The 16,052-nt window shown below is 52.8% G+C and overlaps 1 protein-coding gene across 4 annotated transcripts in view; it reads left to right on the top strand.

Annotated features, from left to right (window-relative positions):
• The first annotated feature begins 3,036 nt into the window (after positions 1-3,036).
• LOC118838765 overlaps positions 3,037-16,052 on the top strand; it is a 36,278-nt gene continuing 23,262 nt past the window's right edge. For 3 of the 4 annotated variants that reach the window (XM_036746126.1, XM_036746127.1, XM_036746125.1), the window contains exons 1-3: positions 3,052-3,252; positions 5,922-6,018; positions 11,730-11,883. In XM_036746126.1, coding sequence (XP_036602021.1) covers positions 3,233-3,252; positions 5,922-6,018; positions 11,730-11,883 — 271 coding nt within the window. In that variant the 5' untranslated portion in view covers positions 3,052-3,232. Of the gene's footprint in view, positions 3,253-5,921; positions 6,019-11,729; positions 11,884-16,052 lie in introns of all 4 variants that reach the window. The other variant, XM_036746124.1, reaches the window with a different exon arrangement.

Here is a 16,052-nt window from a genome sequence, read left to right as displayed (position 1 = left end):
TCCCTCTGCTACCATACTCACCAGGTGCATACTAGCTCCTTCTCCCCTGCAGCCACAACCTGGGACCAAATCAAACCAGCACAGCTGTGTTTGGCAACCCTCAACAGTGGAAGGTCCTTCAGTCTTCCCCTACTCAGCTTTCTGATCCCCACACTGTCCATAAGGTGAAAGTTCCTGAGGCAGAGGCTACCCCAAGTGCCTGCTGTTTGTTGAATCCAGGTTTCTAGAGTTCCCCATCTCCTGCCTTTGCTATCGAGAGATATTTTCTTTAAGCTATAAGGGTACGGGTAGGCAGGAAGTCATCTCTGTCTACCATGATGGGGGGTCAGGGCCTTGTGTGGCCAGTGGTCAAGACCCAAGCCTGTATTTGATTTGGACCAGTGATAGGAGGGCTAAGACCAGACTGAGGACAGTGGCAGTGACCTCAGGCCTAGTGCTGCCTAAGTGACCAGATGAGGTCCAGGGGTTGGAGTGATAATCCAAGGGTTGAAGATACCAGCTCTGCCATGAGGATGCCCTTATCTTCCTGTCTAAACTCTCCATGAACATCAGCTCATTTCCTCAAGGGGAGTTATACAGGCAGCCCTGGAGAAGATGTGTGGGTGGAGATCTCTACGTAGGGACCTGGGAGCCTTGAACACACTTCCTTTCATTTCTGCCTCAGCAAACTCAGCAAAGCAGTGGGGATGGATGTGTTCTTGTTGTTGACTAAGAAGGTAAAGTCCAGAGGCAAGGGTGGGGGTCAGAGCCATAGATTTTCTACTTTTTAATATTTTTGAGCAGTATTTCATCATTTTTTCATCTAAACTGAATCAGGTCAGTGGGAAAGGGAATTTGCAGAGTGGGCTCCCTCTGGTGGCCCATGGAGATACTACAGCCTTTTAGGAAATCCATGAATAAAGAACAGGCCTCTAAGACACCAAGGCGTGGGTTCAAGCCTCTGACACAGTCTAGCTGGGTGCCCCTGAGCATGTCAGCTAACTTCTCGGTGAAAGTGGTATATCCAGGAATAACTGGGATATGAAAACAAAAGATACAAATATGGTAATTAAAAAACCAATCTGGAATGAAAAAAAAAAGGTAGATATACTAAGGTGCATAGCTTGCATTTTACTGCGTATTTATATATGTACATGTGTTTCCCGTGACAATGTAGGAAAGGTCCTGGAGGGCAGGAACTTTCATTTTTGCTTTTGAATTCTCTCTCCCCCTCCACCCTATCCCTCCAAGTACTCAGCTCACTGCCTGGTACATAGTAGGTACTTCTTAAATGCTTGTTGATCTCCACTGGGAACCCGTTAAGAGCAGAGGCTATTTTCACCTTTCTTTGCATTTCCAGGCACTTTACATAGTGCCTGGCACATAATAAATGCTTGGTGACTTGGCCTGTAAGAAGAGAGAAGGGAGCATATATGAAAGTTGTTGCGAAGGTGGAATAGACAGGCCTTGGCAACACAATGGGAATGGGGATCAGGGTTCAGAGTGTGAGGAATGGGGGATGACAGCCTGGTTGTGAGCCTGGGTGACTGGAAGGGTGGTAGTACCCTCAACAGTAACAGAGAAGTTAAGGAAGAAGACAAGGTTCTGAAGGAAAAATGAGTTCTGTTTTGGACATACTGAGAGGTGTCCAAAAGATAGCTGGAGATGAGAGCCTGGAGGTCAAGAGAGAGCCTGGCAAAGAAATGATAACTGAATCCATGCTCATCAAGTGAAATAGCCTAGATGGAGAAGAGAAGAGGCCCCAGGCCCCAGGCCAGAACCTTGAGGGGCACCCACTGAAGAGCCAGCAAGAGCGGAGGACTGGTCAGATGAGTAGGAAGAAAGACAGGAAGAGAGCAATGTCACAAAAATCTAGAGAGAAGAGTATCCAGAAGGTGACCCACACTGTCAGAGGGTAAAGGGAGGTCAAGAATTAAGAGGGAGAAAAGGCTGCTTAAGAGAACATAGGTAACTTTGGAGAGACACTTCAACTGATGATGTCAGAAGCCAGAATGTAGAGTTAAGAAAAGAGTGAGAGGAAAGGAAGGGAGGAGGCACTGATCCCGTCTGGTCTTCTGAGTTTAGTCCTGAAAGGAAGGAGCAATATGGGACACCAGCTGCTGCGGATGAAATGACCAAGTGAGGGTTTCTGAGGACAGGCGAGCCCTGGGCAGGACTGGGGGGGAGGACTACCTGACTCCAGGCTCAGCACTTTATGCCACTCGGTTTATATAATTTTTGTCACGTATTTGTGACCCCATCTGGGGTTTTCTTGGCAAAAATACAGGAGTGGTTTGCCATTCCCTTTTTCAACTCATTTATAGATGAGGAACTGAGGCAAACAGAGTGAAGTGACCAGTGCCCAGGGTCACACGGCTAGTAAGTGTCTGAGACCAGATTTGAGCTCGGGAGGAGGATTCTGATTCCAAGCCCGGTGCTCTACTAGCCGCCCCCTGTGTAATACACACACGTATATATTTGTGTCAACATATACTCCTCTGTGTTGTATACGTACACACGAGCATACATAGTTGTGCATCTTCTGCTACAGAACGGACGCTCTTTGAAGACTGATGTGCCCAGGCTGGCACATAGTAGGTCTTTTAAGCCCATTAGCTGAACTCTAAAAGGGTCCTCCTTCATCTCCCCGTAGACAGGGGGATCACGACCCGAGCCCAAGACACACCCGAATGAAAAGCAGGCTCCGCGGGTCCCTTCCGTGGTGAGGGTGGGGCGCCACTGAGGCCAGTTTCTCTCTGACACACTTCTGCTCCCCAACGATCGGGGTCAACATGTGACCCCAAAAGCCCCAGGGGGCAGGGGAGAATCGGGAAGTGAGAGCCGGTTGCCCCAGACCGTTCTGGAGGAAGCAGAAGTGGGGCCCCGGAAAAGCCGTGTCCCAAGGAGGAGCTGACTCAACACCGTCCTTGGGCAAGAATTCTAGGACGTGGGGGCTGGTGGGGCAGGAAGCGCTTGGCGGGATGGTGAGGAAGTGGCCTTAGCGATAGGTAGTCAGGGTAGGAGGAGAGAAGAAAGAAGGCGGCGGCGGCGCCGGAAGTGACGTACCGGAAGCCCGAAGCGGAACTGAACGGCTTCCTCTCTCCCTTCCCGGCACAGCACCCCCAACCCCCCCACTGGCGCCTCCACGATGTAGCCGTAAAACCTCAGGCGTCCCCGCCCTTTAGTGCAGGGCAGGAGGAGGCAGAAGAGGGGGAGGAAGACGAGGAGCAGCGGCTTGGCAGCGGCGCTCAGCATGGAGTCCGAGGGGAGCAGGTCGGTTGGTCTGTCGGTCGGTCAGTCGGTCGGTCTGTTGGTCGGCGCGCGGGGGCGGGGGCGGCTGCGGCGCTGCTAAGCAACAGCGGCTCTGCCAGCCTCGCCGCTTATTGGTGGCCTCCGGACGGTCCCATCTTGACGCGGGGGGGGAAGCTTGGGAGAGGGGATGTTACCACCGTTCTTTCTACGGAGGGGAGAAAGAAGCGGAGTTCCTCCCCTCCACCATCCGTCCTATTGGTGGCTTCTGGATGGTCTCATTCTGACCGTGGAGGGGACGTTACCACCGCTCATCCCATGAGAAGCATCATTTTCCCCTCCTCCGCGCCACCTATTGGTGGCCTCTGGACTGTCCCATCCTGACCCTGGAGAGGGGATGTTCTCACCGTTCATCCAATGAGAGCGGAAGAGAATCCCCGCCCCCTCCGCCTATTGGTAGCTTCTAGAAAAGCCCATGCAAGTCCTCTGGTGAGGCTGGGGTGGACCCGACTGTACCATCGGTATGGGCAGAGGGGAGGAGAGCAGCCACCCCTGTCCACGAACATGGTGTCCGCTAGGTGGGCTGGGCCTGGAATCAGGAAGTCCTGAATTCAAATGGAGACTCCAATGACGTTTTCTAGCCGTGTGACCCGGGCAAGTCCATCAACCCCAGTTTGCCCAAATTTTCTCAATGAGGTGAACTGAGATTAGCAAAAGCACACACCTCCCTGCTAAGCCCAGGGCCTGGCATTCAGTAGGTGCTTAATAAATGCTTGTTTCTTTCCTTTTTGGGTCCAAAATGTTTTTATCTCCGCAGGAGGCAGGGGTCAGAGAGAGGGTCTAGACCCAACGCGGAACCCCCCCCCCCCACCTTGGCACACGGCGCTTGTTTGAGCTTGAGTCATTTCCCCCCAATTGAACGTAAGCCCCCTGAGGGACTTACAGGCACTGTTATTTCACTTCGGTCTTCCTCTTTCGGGTCCAGCTAAAACCCCACCTTTCCCGGTTCCCCCTAATTCTGGGGTCTCCCCTCTGTTGATTCTCCCCAGCTTGTTCCAGCTGTAGCATCCCGACCTTAGACTGTAAGCGCCTTGACTTCTTCGTATCCCGGTCCTTAGGATGGTGTCTGGCACACAGTAGGTGCCTAATAAAAGTTTAGCGACTGTCATAGCCGGCGCTTAATAAATGCTCGTCCATTGATTGGCTGCCTGTGTTGGGGACCGGCTCAGCGTATCACGTGGTTGTCCCCGACGCACTCTTGGGCGGGCTGAGCCCTCCTAACCAATACAATATAATACGCATTTATTAAGTACCTCCTCTGTGCCAGGCGCTGTGCCTCATAAGCCCCGGGGATCCACAGACAAATGTGGACCCCCCTCCCACCATCGAGGGGCTCGCATTCCCTCCTGGAAGCGCATTGAGGCTGGAAGTGAGCCAGCTCGTCCAGGGAAAGAACTCAGGCCTCTGACCCCCAGTTTCTTTCCGGGGAGCCCAGATCTTTTTCTAATTCTGCGCGTGTATGTACTCCGCTTCGTGGGCGCCCGGGTAACATGTAGCCCCCCCAGGCGTCGGTGGTTTCCCGTTTTGGACTCTGGCCCCGGGATTATCTTAGTGCCGTGGGCGCTGGAGTTGTGCCGGCTTGTCCCGGGGAGCCGAGGATGGGGCTGCGGGTGTGTACGAGCGAAGGCACAAACACGCGTGCCCAGACCCCCCCAGGCCTCAGCCTTGGACCACACACGTAACTCTTCAGGAGTCAGAGCTGTTGACATTAGCGTGATTTCTTCAGACAACTTATCGTGTCTCTAAATTGTCCCCCGTCACCCAGTGAGCCCTGGCCGGCTCCTCTTGGGGGGGGGGGTTCTGTAACCCCCGATTTCCTTAATAATCGACAGTGTCAGTCCATCGGTAAACATTTATTAAGCGCCTACTGTGTGCCAGGCACTGTGCTGAGGGCTGGGGATACAAAAAGGCAAAAGGCAGTCTCTGACCTCAGGGGCTTCCAGTCTAGGGGGGGAGGCAGCGGGCAAACAGATACATAGCAGGATAGATAGGAGATGATGACCAGAGGGTGGCCTTGGCGTCCTAGGGAAGGGGGGGGCCAGCGGGCAGAGAGGGGGAGGGAGAGCCTCCAGGTGGGGGGATGTCCTGAGTAAAGACGGAGACTCTTCGAGGCAGGAGGACCAGGATGGGCAGCCGGAGGTGTATGTGATGGCTAAGTGGGCTGCAGCGGATAGAGTGCCAGGATTTGACCCTAGACACTAGCTGTTACAACTCTGTGTGCCTCAGTTTCCTCATTTGTTAAATGAGCTGGAGAAGGAAACAACAAACCACTCCACTACCTCTGCCGAGAACACTCCAAACGGGGACACGAAGAGCTGGACACCACCGAAGAGCTGGACGTGACCGAAGAACTGGACACCGGGAATGTGGGGTGCCTGTGATTTTGTGGGGAGGAAACTGTCCACAGATCCCGCTGTCTTTGACTTCATGGTCCTAGGAGTTGCCTGAGGCAGGCTGAGGTGGTGACTGACCTGCCCAAGTCACAAAGCTAGGACTGGGAAGAGCCAGGATTTGAATCCAGGTCTTGGGCCTCCCAACCCAGAACTTTTCCCCATGCCTGCTGCGTCTCTTCTGATTGCACACCACTATTAAAAAATGCTAATGCTGTGAGGTTTATTCCTGTTTCTTTTTAGAGAACTCATCTTTCCTCCTCTTACGGAACCTGGAGATGTCCCACTGCCCAATTTGACCCCGAGGCACCAGGAGCTGATCCCTACGCCCTGTGGCCCTGTAAGTACCTCGGCCCACGGGCAGTCTGGGTGATGGCCCCTGCATGTGGGGAGTGTCCTGCTCAGCACCCTCTCTGCCACTTCTGGGCTTTGAGAGTCATCCAGAGTCCCAAGGGGTTAGGAGATTTGCCCAAGGTCACTCGGCCAGTGTGGGGGGGGGGGTCAGAGGCAGGACTGTCTTTGGAGTCTTTTGTCTTAGTCGCTGCCACCCCACGTCCAGGTATATCAGTTCCTCCTCAGCATTCCTGGCATCTGCCTCCTTTCTCTACTTGGACTTCAGTTTGGGGCACTAAGCTTTGTGTGCCAACCTGGCCCATGGGAGTCCCTAGGAAAGGAGGCATTTCCAGGGATGTGGCGCCAGGCGATGCCATTGAAGAAAGAGCTAGACAGAAATGTCTGAAGGGCCTTGGAGCAAGAGGATTTCATTGAGCGTAGAGGGCTTTGGGCTCAGTGCTCCAGCAGGGAGAGCGTGGGGGTCCGAGAACAGCCCACAGGGAAGTTTGCTGAGGTTACAAGGGGCCAAGAGCACGGCTGGAAGCAGGCCCGTCTGTGGGGTGTGGGGGTACCTGAAGTCAGCGGGCAGCCATGGAGAGATCACAGCTGCCTTCTCAAGGCTGTCTCCACAGCTGGTTGGATCAGCTGTAGTGGGGAGAGCAGAGGGCTGGCAAGACCGGCGGGGAGGTCATTCCCAGAGCCCAGGAGAGAAGGGGAGGAGGCAGAGGTGGAGAGCGGGGGACCAGGGGCGGGAAGGGAGGAGTGGCAGGTGAGCGGGGGCGGTGGGGGGAGAGGGGCGCAGCATCAGAGAGGTCGAGGGAGGGAGGCGAGACGCAGGCCCCAGGTCCCAGGCTTGGGGGGAGGAGAGACATGAGTGCGTGGGATGGATTGATATGAAGACAATCAGGGTTCTGGCTGTCATTCTCCCAGAGTCCTTTACAGCCAATGACAGAAGATGAGGTGCGAGTGCATGAATGCTGGGGCCGTCTCCAGCCTCACACTGATTTCAGAGATGCCTTTCACATTTACTTCCTTCTTCCTTCTGCTGGCATGGCTGCAAAACACCCAGGGCCCATCAGGAGAAATAACCTGGGATTTCTGGGGATGGCACACATCACCCCACCTTTCGCTTCTGGCCCTGGAGGGGTACTGGGGACTCATGAGGGGGCGGTGTCAAAGGACCTGCGTCTGCCGCTCTCCTGGGTGACGTCCCCTGTGATGAGGAGCTGGCCCAGCCCCCCCGGTCCCTATCAGCTCTGAAGCTGAGTGATTCTCTCCTTGCTGTAGGGAGCCCCAGGCAGACACTCTGTCTGCATCTCTTGGTCTTGGAGGGTGACTTGGCCAGAGTCACACAGCCCCCTTGTGTCCGCAGCAGGTCCTCCCAGCTCTCCACCCATCAGCCCATGCCTTGTCTCTGAGCTGTGCCAGACTGGACTCAAAGCAGGAGTGCCAGGCTCTTGTCCATCTCTTGGGGGCTCAAGCAGCCTGACCACCACCACCTCAGCCCGTCCATTTTGCACAGATGCCTGTGGGGCGTGTTGGGAAGACTGGTCTTTAGTTCAGATGGGGCCTTCCAGTCCAGGGGGAGAGACTGAAGCTGGAGATGGTCACCCCAAGTGACTGCTGTCTGAGGCAGGATGTCTCTTCAGCTCTCTTCCCAATGTGCTTCTCTCTAGAGAATTCCTCATTTTCTCTCTTCATTCAGATTAGGTCTCTGTCCCCTGGTCTGTGAAACCCCCTTTTTCCTTGGGCCCTGGAAAGGCAACTGCTAAGGAAGCGCCCTTGTACCCGATCTTGCCTTGCTGGCCTGCCATGCTCCCTGCTGCCACCAGGAGGCGCGCTAGCCCAACCTGACAGAGCCTGGGGGCTGGGGCTCCATGGCCAGGCTGCAGTTAGCACTGATGGTGGACCCAAGTGCCCTTCGACAAAGGGAGGGCTGGGAGATAGGCCCTCAGCATTCTGCAGACACTGCTTCACTGGGGGCTGAGAGGCCTGGGAGGTCACAGGTCATCCGAAGTGGATGTGGCCAGCCAGCCGAGTGGTCAAGCAGACCCTGCAGAATCCCAGCCTGAGACCCAGAAGGGACCTTGGTGGCCATCTGGTGCAACAAGTGGACCTGCGGCCTCTGATGAAAGGCCCCCCCAGGGCGGGGGAGACAACTCTGCTTGTCAGGGACCGGAGCCCCCATCCTCCTTGTTCTTAGGTCTGCCCTCTGGGGCCGACCAGCAGGAAATCTCCCCCCTCCTGCCCTCTTCTCTTCTCCCACCCAGACAGGCCCAGTCCTTTTAGTGGTCCTGAGCTCCCTCGCCCGGGAATGCTCCCTCCTGCCGGGATCGCTTTGGATTTACTCCATCTGTGCGTGTGTCTGTGGCTGTGGAATGGAAGCTTCCGAGGGCAGGCACCACTTCTGTTTGTGTTCCCAGCACTGGGCACATTCTGGCTTAGAACGTTAGACCAGACCTGTGATCTTGTTGGTGTGGAGGGAGTCCCTTCGCTTGTGTGTAGCAGCGTCTGTTCTGCGAGGGCCCCAGAGTGCCCTCTCCCGGGCCCCATAGCCAGAACGGTGCAGAGGCAAGACTTGAACCAAGGCCTGCTCCTGATACATCATTTCCCTGCTGTCTCCTGCCTTGCATATATACTAGGTGCTTAATAAATGTTTGCTGAAGTGGATTGGATGAATACTACTGTCCCCTTAGGAGCTTGTTCCAGACTCATCCCAGGAGCTCCTGCTTCAGGCTGGTCTCCCTTCAATACTTAGATTGGATTTTGCCTATTTTGTTTGTTTGTTTGTTTAAACTTCCCAGTGTGGCAATTTCCTTCTTCAATGCTACTTTTTTTTTAAGTTAAATTTTATTTTTTCAGTTAACCAAAATCTCCCTTTGCTCCCTCCCACTTCCCTTTTTCCCCCAACTGAAAAAGAATAATAAAACCCCTCTCACAAACATGTATAGTCAAGCAAAACCAATTCTCCCAGTGATCACATCCAAAGAAAATGTGTGTCTCAACCTGTAACCTGGAGTCTGCTACCTCTCTGCCAGAAGGCTGGGCAGCATGTTTCATCATGAGTCCTCTGGCATTGTGGGTAATCCTCGTGTTGATCAGAATTCTGAAGTCTTTCCAAATTGTTTGTCTTTACAATGTTGTTGTTGTAGAAAATGTTCTCCGGGCTCAGCTCCCTTCGCTCTGCATTGGCTCATCTGAGTCTTCCCAGGTTTTTCTGGAACCATCCTTCCCATCATTGCCTAGAGGACAGTAGTATCCACCCCATTCATATGCCACAATTGTTTAGCCGTTCTCCAGTAGATGGGCATCCCCTCAGTTTTCAAATCTTTGCTGCCTTGAAAATTGCTGCTGCAAATATTTTTTATACATATGGGTCCTTCTCATCTTTCTTTGATCTCTTTGGGGTATAGACCTAGTAACAGAATCTCAAAGGGAATGCACAGTTTAATAGCTTTGTGGGTATAGTTCCAAATCTTCAGAGCTCCACCAACAGTGCATTAATGTGCCTGTTTTCCCACAGCCCCTCCACCATCTCTCATCTTAGCCAATCTAGTAGGGATGAGTAGGGACCCCAGAGTTGTTTTAATTAACATATGAGCCACTAAACGTTTATTAAGTGCCTACTGTGTGCCAGGCACTGTGCTAAGCATCAGGAATACAAAGAAAGGCACAAGACAGTCCTTGCCCTCAAAGAGCTCACAGTCTAATGGGAGAAGACAGAAGTGGGGCATGATAAAGCCCTGTGGCTGGGTGGGGGGGGAAGTGATCCAAGCCCGGGAGGGCTGCAAAGCTGATTTCATCTTTCATCTTGAGGAGATGATGAAGTGCAGGAAAGCAGCGTGGCTGGGAACGATGAGGAGAATTCTCTGGGTGCCCTCCTCAAACTGAGGATCTGGGAACAGCTCCCGGCTGCCCACTCTCTCCTCGGGCAGAGAGTGCTGAGGAAGTGTGAGATTCAGAGTCATTTTGCTTGAAGGATGAGTTTATGGAGATCATGAAGTCCAGGAAAGTAACAGGGTAGGGAAATGAACATCTCTTAATTATGAATGATGCGGAACATTTTTCCTTATGAATTTCGAGAACTTTGATTTCTTCCTCAGAAAACTGCCTGTTCTTATCTTTTGACGTTTATCAGTTGACGATGGCTCTTATTCTTATAAATTTGAGTGAGTTCCCTGTATGTCTTAGAAAAGAGATCTTTATCAGGCAAACTTGTTGCAAGGATTTTCTCCATTTACCCGCTTGTCTTCTAATTTTAGCTTCATTGGTTTTGTTTGAGCAAAAAGTTTTTTGTTTTTTTTTAAATTTTGTGTCATCAGAATTGTCCGTTTTTCCTTCTAGATCGCTCTATCCCTTGTTTGGTCAGTAACCTTTCCTCCTCCATAGATCTGACAGGTAATTTCTTCTTGCTCCCCTGATCGGTTTGTGACATCACCTCTTCTCTTGGTAGGGGCTGGGAGATGCTGGTCTATGCCTTCTTTCTGCCAGACTGCTCCCCACTTGTCCTGAGGGTTTTAGTCAAAGAGGGAGTAGCCCCGCTGCTGGGATCTTGGTGTTTAGCAAACACTTGGTTTCTTGTGCTTGTTTGCTTCTGTATATTTAGTACCAGATTAGTTCTGCTGATTGACCTCTCTGTTCTTAGCCAGGACCGGCTCGCTGATTTACACTGCAGTCTGAGGTCTGGTCCTCCCAGGCCTGCCTCCTTCCTGCCTTTGTCTGTTATTGCCCTTGAGATTCTTAATCTCCTCTTCCTTTAGATAACTGTGAATATTTTTCCCTAGCCCTATAGAAAGTGATTTTTGGTGGTATGATTGGCACGGCACTAGTAAACAAACTAATTTAGGCAGAATTGGTATTGCTGTTATCTTGGCCCAGCCTTCTCACTAGCAGTTAATACTCCTCCAGTTATTCAGATCTGCCTCTATCTGTGCAGAGTAATTTGTTGTAACCCATAGTCTCAGAGCCATTTTTTGTCCTGGACCCCTCTGGGAGTGTTTGGTAGAACCTGGGGACCCTTCTCAGAATAATGTTGTTAAATCCATAAAATAAAAGAGAGGATTACAAAGGAAACCAATTAGATCAGAATACAGTTATTACACTATTTTTAAAAATCAGTTCATGGTGGGAAAGACCACTGTCTTGGATGATTTCCTGGGGGGAAGGTCCGACCATGTGCCTCGGTAAACTCCAGAAGTCTCCTGTGGGCCCTGGCTTCCACCTGCCTCTCTAAGCTCATAGCCACGACTTCCCTTCTTGCACTCGTGGCCTGGCCAAACTGGGCTTCTTTCTGTTCCCCTGACGTGCCCTTCGCCTCCGGTCTCAGTGAGTTGCTCAGGCTCTGCCGTGTCTACACGGCACTCCCTGTTCCCTTCAAGGACCGCTGGACACATGAGCCCTTTCTTGATCCCCCCAGCTGCTGGTGCTGTTCCCTCCACACACTTCACTTCTCGGTATTTTGCAAATCTTTGCTCCCTGTATGTACATGTTCCCCCTCTCTCCCCATAACATGGGCTCCGTGGGGGCAGCTCATATAGCTAGTCGGGGTATGAGGTGACTGACCCAGGATCCTAGCTCCACAATTGGACAGATGGGGAAACTGAGGCCAGAGCCATGCCATGACTGCCCAGCTGGTGTGTGTCAGAGGCAGGCCTGAGGGCCAGCACCCTGCATGCTCTGCCAGCCTTGCACGCTGGTAAATGCCATCTCTCTTTGCAGATAAAGCCATGGTCAGAATTGTCCTGTCCAGTCAAGGTCTATTTCTGCATCACGCTGGTGTCTCTCCTGAGCATCATCGGGTTAACCATAAAGACCCTAGTGCAAAAGTCGGATGAGAACTTCACTGTCTCTCTCATTCAGCTTATCAGCGTTGGTAAGAGGGTGCGCTCTGAGCTGGGAGGGGTCTCTGGTGCTGGGACTGAGCCCGGGGGCTGGGCGGGGGGGGCACGTTCATTCTGCTTGTCTCATTTACCCCAACATGTCAGATGTCCTCTTTCCCCCTTCCATATTTCACTTGAGTTCTCAGTGATAATTTCTCTGATGAGTAGCAATCTGAAATTCCTGTGGTACCAGAGTCTGTCCTCCTGCCGTCCTCATCCCTGGCTCAGGGACCACATTCTTCTCTTAATCTCCACACGAGATTGTGAGCTCCCTGAGGGCATGGACTGTGTTCCCAGTGTTTAGCACAGTGCCTTGCACATAGCAGGCACTTAATAAATGTTTATTGATGGACTGTGCCAGCCTGCCCTGACCATGGGAGCCATTGTTCCCTCCAGTGCTGAGGATGTGCCAGGCCCTGCCATGGGGTCTCAGGTGGGTGTGTGCGAGCCAGAGGCCTGCTGGGGAAGCAGCCCCCATGCCCAGGGCACACAGGAACTTCTTGGTCAATGCTAGTTGGCTCAAAGTGAGGTGAATCGCCTCGGGGATGGGACCATCCCTCCCCAGGGAAGTTGGATCCCTCATTTGGTCAACGAATTCGATGGGCTCCCATCTAGACCATGCTGGAGTTCTAGGTTCTAAAACCTTAAACATAGGGAGGATTTGGGGTTCCTACTTGGGATGTAGGCTCCCCACAAAGCATAAAGAAAATACAACTTCTTAGCCCTTGAAGAGACCTTGGCAGGATGGTGCAACCTTCTTGTGCTGTGGGTGAGGAACCTGGGGCCCCAACAAGGGGGACTGGCTGTGAACCCTGCTGCCATGAGAGAGAGAAACTGCCCCAGAGGGGAGGCCACGGAGGGTGAATTGATTGTCTGGAGGCTGTAGTGATGAGGCCTCCTGAAAACTGGACAGAGACTCTCAGACTGCCTTGGGCAGAGCAGAGAGCTGGCCCTTCACGCCCTTCCTGGGAGATGCCATGAAGGCCACTACCTTTCCCCTTCCATCCTCCCCACTGCCATCTCAGCCCCGCCCCCATCCTCTCCCCTTCCTCCCCCCCCTCCTCCTCCTTCCATTCCCTCCCTCTTCCTCTCCCCTTCCCTGCCCTCCCTACTCTTTCGCCTCTCCCTTTTCCCTCCTTCCCTCCCTCCTTTCCTTCCTTCCTTCCCTCCTTCCCTCCTCCCTTCCTTCCTTCCATGTTTTCCACCTTTCCTAATACCACTGTTCCTCCTTGCATCCTGGGCTGTCTCTCTCCGTCTCTGTGGTTTGCCTTTCTCTCACTGCTTTGAGGGCAGACGTTGTCCCCCTCTACCTCTGCCTCTTGGAGTCCCTGGCTTCGTCCCAGACTCGGCTCCAGCTTCACCCTCTGCAGAAGGCCTTTTCCTGGGTGCCCCCCCCCCAGATTACCTTCTTCATGTCTCTTGTGACAGATGTGTTCTCTGCCCTATTGAGTTCTTGGAGGGCAGGGAAAGCGTTTTGTCTTTGCCCCCTCAGGGCCTGGCACAGTGTGTGGCACAGAGTGGGCCCTTATCAATACCTATCGATTGATGGACTGAGTCATGTCAGGTCAGTAAACATTTGTTCAGGGGGCCAGCCCAGTGCTGTGCACTGGAGGGAAGATGAGATCGAGGACCACCAAACCCATTTCTAAAAGTAACAGAGCAGAGGGAGGCTCCCCCTGCCATGGGCCTTGGCCCCACAGGGAGGCCTGGCCTAGCCTAGAACCAGCAGAGATGGTGTTTCTGCAGATACCTCTTCATTAAGGGAGACTGTGACCTGATGGAGAGGAGAAACCCTTCACGACCCCCATCCTGAGAATCGTTCCAGTTAGCTCTCTCTTGAGAGGGAGAGATGACCTTGACTCTGGCTTCTTCATTATTAACATGAAATAAATGCGGGACTGCCATCTGGTAACGACACTTGAGGCTGGCCAACTGGGCCTGGCATATAGGCATCTGCCCAGGCTGCCTTTCTCAGAAGTGGGAGGTCATGGGGTTCCTTTCGACATGGCTGGACAGTGAGAAGGGAAGGCTGTTCCGAGTCACTGCTTGTCCTTGTGAATCTTGGGCATCTTTGTGACTCAGAGAAATAGCCATCTTCCCTAAGGGAGATAAATAAGAGAGGAAAGTGACAGAGCCTGCATCCTGGCAGCTGGCATGAGCGGGAGATGCAGGAGCATGAGGCGTCTGCTGTGGGGACTGCTCCGGTGGTGATGGAAGGGCCTGGCGTTCTCCCGAGGCAGACAGTTTGGCCTGAGGAGAATGGGAGACTTTTGTGGGCAGAGGGGCACAAGGAGCTCAGACCTCAGGCACTCACTTTCCTCCTGGAGTCAGACCCACAGGCCTGTTCTGTTTCCTTCTGGGCAGCTGATGGTGGAAGGCCAGTTTGGGTGGGCAAGGGCCAGGGGAGGCACTGGCTGCCAGGGGCAGGCGATTCCTTTATGTGTTAGCTTTGTCCCTGAAAATAGTTGTGATCTTGGCTCACCTCCTTGTGAAGCTTGGGCTGTGGTTTGGAAATATACTGAAATTCTGGACAAGTTAACCAACGAGGCTTCTTTGCCAGTTTCTTTTATGGGAAAGGGACTTGGGAAGCCTAGGCAGGCCAGTGAACCCAAGGTCGGGTGAAGGCTTTCTTTATCCTTCAGTCATAAGATGAGGTAAATACGTTTCATGCTATCTCCCCTGGGAAATCTCAGCTTCTCAAGAATAGGGTGTGTCCCCCGCTGGGTGGGGAGGAGCCAGGAGGAGGACCACGCCCTGGAGTAAGCTCTCAATGCCTTTCCTGGATTATTTACCTAATTACCAGAAGTCACTCAGGCACTGTTCCTTGACACTAGGGTAATGACTGACTGTCTTTTCCCTGGAAGATGACACTTGTACCATCATTGAGATAACCCAGAGAGAGACCCCTGCAATACAGATTGGCTCCCCTTTCCTTGTGCCAGAGTCCATGGGGAATTTGCTGAGTGAGGCAGCCTGGGCCTCCTCTGTTGTACTCATGGGCATCCTTCCTTCTAGGATACCCCAGGAGCCCTGAGCTCTCTGCTGCCTGACCCAAGTGAACAATGTCTTCTCTAGGGACATCTGTCAGCTCCCTTCTGTAGCTCCAATCTCAGATGATGCCCCATGGTCCTCTGCCCTGGACCTCACCCAGCCCAGGAGGAAACCAGACAAAGCCCAGGGACTCTGGAAAGCCACTAGATGAGGGCTGTGACACTGAGAAGCTGGAGCTGGGGTGGGGATCTGGGCTAGCGGAGGGTGTGCAGATTGTCCTGGGAGAGACTGGGGAAGAAGACTGGTGGGTGGGCGTGGAAGATGTGGCTGAGGGGTGCAGAGTCATAGAGTTTACCAGCCTACCAAGGCAAGACTCAGATCCAGGCTTCCGCGGCTTCTGGTCCTGCTGTCCACTCACCACACACGCCTTCCAATTCAAGTTAGCACAGACTTATGAGGTACCCACTATGAGCCAGGAACTGCATGAGGCACGGGGGAGACAAAAATGAAATGGTCCCTGCCCTCGAGAAGCTTACAGTCTACTGGGGAGAATCAGCAAGAGAAGCAAGTGCAAGCCACATGTCTACAAAGGAATTGAACCAAGGAATAAGACTCTGATTAAATACCTACTGTGTGCAAAGCACAGAGTACATGCTGCGAATATAAATAGAAATATTTTTTAAAAGCTAGGCAGTCCTGCCGTCAAGGAGCTCCTGTTCTATCAGGGACAGTGGCAGGGATGAGTGGTCAGCTCCAAATCAGATGGAAGCTCCCCAAGTCCTTAGCAATCAGTAAACGTGGGTTAAATGCCTACAGAGTGCCGGGCACTTGGCTAAGCCTCAGGTGCAGGGGCCGGTCCTCTCCTTTTGGCACTAGATCTGACTTTTTCCATGCTGCCAGAAGTTTTGTCAAACAATGAGCCTACCTCGTGGCTGGGGCCTGGGGTGTTTAATCGATGCCTGTCCATCTGTCTGTCTGTCATCTACCTAATTTGTTCCTTTGATTAGTCCCTTTCTTCAGCCAGTACCAGGGCGGCTTAATCCTAACTGAGGCGAGGTTCGAGATCTGGCACTGTCCAGCCTCTTTTGTTCCCTTTTCTGTTCCTTATTTCTCTTGAGATCCTTGCCCTTTTTTTCCTCCATATGAATTTTGTTACTGTTTTTTTTCTAGT

This window comes from Trichosurus vulpecula, chromosome 2, assembly GCF_011100635.1.
Source record: "Trichosurus vulpecula isolate mTriVul1 chromosome 2, mTriVul1.pri, whole genome shotgun sequence".
In the NCBI taxonomy this organism is placed as follows: domain Eukaryota; kingdom Metazoa; phylum Chordata; class Mammalia; order Diprotodontia; family Phalangeridae; genus Trichosurus; species Trichosurus vulpecula.
Note: the sequence above shows the minus strand (reverse complement) of the source record. Positions and strands in the feature narration are given on the sequence as shown.